The sequence below is a fragment of the Myotis davidii genome, unplaced genomic scaffold, assembly GCF_000327345.1.
Source record: "Myotis davidii unplaced genomic scaffold, ASM32734v1 scaffold741, whole genome shotgun sequence".
Classification (NCBI taxonomy): domain Eukaryota; kingdom Metazoa; phylum Chordata; class Mammalia; order Chiroptera; family Vespertilionidae; genus Myotis; species Myotis davidii.
In genome coordinates, this window is record NW_006291250.1 from 384,163 (window position 1) to 390,203 (window position 6,041).

Here is a 6,041-nt window from a genome sequence, read left to right on the forward strand (position 1 = left end):
AAGGGTGAGTCAGCGCCCAGGCTGCCTCCGTCTGGGTGTAAATAGGAAAGGGTGTGGGTCAGGGTGGGAACTGGGGGGATTCGGGGCGGCCCCAGGGAGAGCCTGGATGAAGTGGCCGGGTTCTCCATCACTGCGGGGTTTCTCTCCGGCTCAGAGAGTCTGTGATCTCCCCTCCCCTTGCGGTTCTTAACCCGGGTCCGCAGGGCTTTTACGGGGCCCAGTTAAACTCGGTGAGACTGTCCAATAATAACAGCTGGTGCTTACATAACACCCGGCACCAGGCGCCGTTCTAAGCACTTTATATGTATTTGTTCACTTTAATATATCAGACAGGCGACATTATTATTCCTGACTTACTGCTAAGGACACTGAGGCACAGAGGAGCTTTGGGGTTTGTCCACGTTCACTCATCCCGGAGTGAACGATCAGGGTTGTGAACCCAGGTGTCTGGCTCAGAGTCTGATTTTTTTTTTTTTTAAATCCTCACCCGAGGATACTTTTTCCATTGATTTCTAGAGAGAGTGGAAGGGAGGGAGGAGGCGGGCAGAGAAAAAGAGACACATCGATTGGCTGCCCCTCCCTCCCCCCCACCCGGCATGTGGAACTTGCAACCGAGGTATGTGCCCTTTACCGGGAACTGAGCCCCTTCCGTCCACAGGCCAAAGCTCTAACCATTGGGAAAACCGGCCAGGGTAGAGTCTGAGCTTTTAACCACTGAGCCACATGTACTGAATTTGCGGGGTGTGAAATATGTGTGTGTGTGGGGGGGGGGGTTGGGGGGGAAGGGAGGCATAACAGGATTGCAGTTTTGCTTCTTTTTTGTTGTTGTTGTTGTTAATCCTCTCCTGAGGGTAATTTTTCCATTGCTTTTCAGAGAGAGTGGAAGGGAGGGAGTGGGCGAAAGAGTTAAAGAGGGGTGGGGGAAGAAAGAGAGAGAAAGGAGAGAGAGAAGCATCTATGTGAGAGAGACATATCGACTGGTTGCCTCCGAATCGGGGGTGGGGAGCCAACCTGCAACCCAGGTAGGTGCCCTTGACTGGGAATCAAATCCAGGAGCCTTTGGTGCACCGGCTGACATTCTAACCACTGGGCAACACAGGCCAGGGCTGCTTTTGTATTTTTGACAGTAAAAAAGGATATGTGTGAATTTATTAAGTGGCCACTTAGGATTTTGTCCTTTGGTGCAAACATATTAGAAATCAATTTTTAAAAAGCGCGTGTGTCTGTTTTCCTTCTGGGATAGGGGCCAGGGCTTCAGATGGATGCTCAAATTCAGGAGGAGTTTCGAATCACGGGGGTGTCTGGTGAGTGCGCAGGAGTCTTTGCGGCTTCGGGCAGGGACCTGACTCTCGTTCTGGGTCTCAGTGTCTCCATGGATGACCCGAAAGGATTAAATCTGGGGTTTGGGGTTCCCTGTACCCAGGAGGGACCCCCCCCTTTGCGTTCTGCCCCTCCCTTGAGGTTAAGGGCCAGGTCGGTGTTAAAGTAGACACACAAGTGCAGTGTGTGTGTTCATGTGGGAACCAACTAGGCCTAGCAGACCCTTTCCATTTCTCTCCCGCCCTCTACGCTTCAGCCAGACTGAATAAACAGCCCTCTACCTCGCTCACTTATACTTATTGTTCTGGGCTCCTCCTCCAGGAAGCCTTCCTGACCTCCCCAAGCTGAGTCGAGTGCCCCCTCTGAGCGCTCACCATCCTCTGGGCTTCCCCACCTCGCCCTGACCACTCTGGATCACCACTCGTGTTGGGTCTGTCTTCCAAACTGGGGTGTGAGATTCGAGAGGGCAAGGCTGGGCACCTCAGTCATTGCTGTGTCCCCATCTCTGCCCAGCACAGGGTGGCATGAGGAGCTGCTCAGAGACTGTGTGCTGAATGAATGATTGAAAGGGTGTCAGCCAGAAGCAGAGGGAAGTAGCGATTTGTCTTGGGCAGCAGCATCTTGTGTTCCCGTGGGTCCTGTGAGGGCTAGGGACAGGACTAGGGTAGAGTGGCTGGGTGCTGTGTATGAGTCAGGAGCTGGCACAGGCCATATGATCTGGAGCAGGGAGGGAGGCTGGTCGCACGTCCAAGGCCTGGGGACAGACGCTGGCTTATGTTTGTTTGAATTGTATTTATCCCCGGAGAGTCAATGACTGTCCCATCCTCTGGGGTTCCCAGCTGCCCGGTCTGCGGAGTGTGTCACTGAGTTGGGGAGGGGATGATGACGTGTCTCATGTCTCAGAATGTGATTCAGGGGCAAGAAACCCAGTGTCCTCGGACGCATGTCCCAAGCAGAGGTCTTATCTGTCTCTTGTGGGCTGGAGGGGTTTGGGGGCCACTGGGCCAGGAGAGAAGAGGAAAGGGGGGCTTGCCTGGTTCCCTGGACTGTTCTCTAAACCTCCTGCCAAAGCTGCTTACTATGGGGGAGGGGGAGAGAGAGAGAGAGAGAGAGAGAGAGAGAGAGAGAATGAATAAATGTGTCCTGACCCTGGGCTCCATCTCTGGTGTTTGACCTAAAAAAAATCCAAGGGGATTAAGGATGAACTAGAACCAGCTGGGGGCAAATGTGCGCTAATTGGGGGGGGCTTCCCTGGAATCCTAGATGCCCAGCGCAGGCATTGGTCCTGGGAGGGAGACATGCAGGGTGAGAGGTATGAGGGGGATTAGAGAGAACGGAGGGGCGATGAAAATGTATGGCTGTGGGAAAGCAGACAGACATGGAGGAGAGGCAGAAGAAAGTCTGGGGTTTGGAGAGAGGACAAGATAAAAACGAAACCACACAGGAGGGAGCTGAGGCGTAGGAAAAGGAGAGAAACATAAAGGCAGCGATGGGCAAGCAGAGGGAGGGAGAAGTGAGGGGCAGCCCCAACAGAGGACGACCTCACTGAGGGTGCTACTGAACACTGGTTGAATGGGTGATTGGACAGATGCAGTCGGGAGAGCAAGAGAAAGAAAAAGGGGAGAATATGAGAGGTGGGGGGAAAGGAAAAGATGGGGAGTAGAGATGGGAAGATAGAAAGGGAGGGAAAGCAGAAGGGCGGGAGAGGGAAAGGCAGAGACGGACGACAGACAGACCGGATGAGAGGCTGAGAACAAGATGTGACGGACAGCCAGCAGAGCCAGGGAGACAGAGAGGGGCCGATGGGACTGGAGTCTAAGGGGGGAACAAAAGGTGGGAAAGTCAGAGATAGAATGAGAAAGAGACAAAACAGGCAGAAAACCAGTGAGACTCAGAAGGGACAAGATGGGGCGACAGAGAAACCCAAAGGGACAGAGTAGGGGGAACAGTGTGTGTGTGACAAGGATGGCTGGCCCCCAAGCTCCAAGGAGCATCCAAACACCTGCCTCCCTGCCCCTCCGCGTAAGCTCCTCCAACTGACCCAAAGGGGCAGGTGTGTGGGAAGGGGCACATCTGCCAGCACATCATGCAAATGAGCTCATGAATATGCAGCAGGCCCATTGTCTGGCCCTGCCCCCACCCCCATCTGCTCTGGGCCTGGCCCCAGGGGCTGAGAGCAGCTCTGTCCTCACCCCCCCCCCGCCCCCCACTTAGGGGGAGGGGAGGTCCCCCACCAATCTCACAGTCCCTGGGGCAGCTGCTCCCCCTCCTCCAGGGCCCAGGTGGGAGGGATGGGCAGAGTCCTGGCAGGGGCTTACCCGGATAGAAGTCTTTGGACTTGGAGAGCTTGATGGTGGCTCCTGTCTCCTTCTGTAGCTGCACGATGGTTTGCCCGCCCTTGCCAATGATGGAGCCCGCAGCGTAGCTAGGGATCAGCACCTTCAGGAAGTATTCACCCTCCTCTGCAGGGGCACATGGCGGGAGGAGAGTCAGGGGGAGGGGAGTGGCGGAGGGGGCTTCACCTTTCGGGGGGGGGGCCCCCCTTCTTCAGGTGCCAGCACAGGGCGCCCTAGGAAACCACTGGGCTCACGGTGACTAACATACAGGAGCGATGACCATGAGGACAGCAGAACGGAAAATAACAGTAATGATCATTCATTCACTCGCCAGTAGTCACCGAGCACCTGCTGTGTGCTTAGCACTGTGCTGGCCAAACAGCCACGAAAGAAGCAAACTCCCTGATTTCACACGTAAAATGAGGCCGCGAGGGTTTTAGTGGGTAAGCCTAGAGCTTGCACAGCTACGTTCTCCTGGAGGGGGGACAGACAGCATGGCGGCGAGTGCGAGGGGAACAAAAAGAGGCAGGAAAGGGCTGGGGAGTGGAGGGGCTGCGCTGTCAGGTCCGGCAGCCAGGAAAGCCCTCCGGAGAATGGGGCTTTCTCTGTCAAACACGCTGCAGCCCTACTATGTGCTAGACTCTCTCCCAAGCACTTACAAAAGCCAGTTCCTCTCATTTTCACACTGATGCGGCGAGGGAGGTACTTTTAAAAAACACATTCTAGTTTTGGCCGGTGTTGCCAAGTGGTTAGAGCGTTGGCCCATGCACTGATTGGTTGCAGGTTCGATTCCCAGTCAAGGGCAAGTAGCTGGGCTGCAGGTTTGATCCCTGATCCCAGCCTCCGGTCAGTCGGTTGGGGTGTGTGTGGGAGGCAACCAATCCAAGTATCTCTCTCTCCCCCTCCCTCCCACTCTTCTACTCTCTCTAAAAATCCATGAAAAAATATCCTCTGGTGAAGACTGACAACAACCACCCCCCCCACACACACACAACACACACACACACACACACACACACACACACACATACACCCATTCTACAGATGAGAAACAAAGGTGAAGAAAGCGCCCCCGTTTGCATAGGTGACAGGGCTGAGATCCAGGGTCCTAGCTCTGAACCATGCTATCCTGTCCCCTGGCTGTGGCTATTGGGAGACAGAGCAAGGACAGAGGCCCAGGAATGGGGTTATGCCTGGGTTGTTTCAGGGAGTTCGGCGGCCGGTGTTGGGACTGAGTGAGAAAGGAGAGTGGGAAGAGATGAGGGCTCAGAGGGGTGGTGGCGGCGGGGTGTTCAGGCTTGTGGCCCACCGTGAGGTCTTTGGTTTCTACTCCAAATAAGATGGGCGCCACGGAGGGCTCTGAGGGGTGTGATCTGACTTAGGTTGCCAGATCCCTCTGGCACCCAGGAGGGGAGCAGACTGAGAGCAGCCAGGGTGAAGAGCTGGGAGCCCAGTGAGGAGGGGACTGCAAAGGCCTGGGCAGGAGGTGATGGCAGTCTGACTGGTGCAGGCAGCGAGAGGTGAGAGGGAGGCGGCCGGATTCCAGAAATGTCCTCAACACTCATATGGCCCTGGCACTGTGCTGCTTGGCAAGGTTGAACTTGTCCATTCCTCACAACCTGCCAGTAAGTGGGGTAGACGAGCCGCATTTTTACAAAAGAGGAAACTGAGGCACGGAGGGACTCAGAGACGGAAAGGCACCAGCTCCAGGTCACCAGCCCAAGGGCACCAGACAGTTAGTTGCTGGGCTGAGATTCAAATGCGATTCTGCTTCGTTCTTGGCCCTCCCCTGTTTAACACCCTCCACTGCCCGTGGCCAAAGGCCAACGCGTTCAAGGACAGTCAGTCTCAAGACCAGAGATGCCAAGGTGGTGCCAAGGGTGTCTGTGGGGCTTGGCCATTCTTTGTTATGGCCATTTCCTTGGTCATGGATAAAGCACTTGGTTAACGCAGTCTCAAGGCCAGTGCCTCGCCTCTCCTACCTTCTAACCAAACTGTTGCCTTCTCAACCGAAGTCCCTGGGTGATCGGGCTCGCCCACCTTTCCAGCTGCAGGTCCTGGTCTTTCTCTATGGGCACTAGACATACTTTCCTTTCTGTTCCTCCAACATTTCTTCCTCCGTCCCACCTCAGGGCCTTTGCACATTCTCTGTGTCTGCATCTCCCCTCCCCCAGTGAATTCCTTTTGTCCTTCAGATCCCCACTCAAATGCCTCTTAACTGTTGGAAGCTTTCCTTAAACTCTGAGGAGGGGATGCATTCAGAGCAATGTATCACCGAAGCCTACTGTGGGCCATGCAGTAGAGCTCACCCTGGTGTCCCCGGGGACTCACCGGTGCCCAGCAGTAGTGGGCATGCAATAAACATGGGGGTGGCGGGGGTGGGGT

The 6,041-nt window shown here is 55.2% G+C and overlaps 1 protein-coding gene across 1 annotated transcript in view; it reads right to left on the minus strand.

Annotated features, from left to right (window-relative positions):
* NOVA2 (neuro-oncological ventral antigen 2) overlaps nucleotides 1–6,041 on the minus strand; it is a 40,969-nt gene that overhangs the window by 18,342 nt on the left and 16,586 nt on the right. Inside the window, exon 3 of the mRNA XM_006764420.2 lies at nucleotides 3,639–3,782. Within this exon, the coding sequence (XP_006764483.1) occupies nucleotides 3,639–3,782 (144 nt within the window). The remainder of the gene's footprint in view (nucleotides 1–3,638; nucleotides 3,783–6,041) is intronic.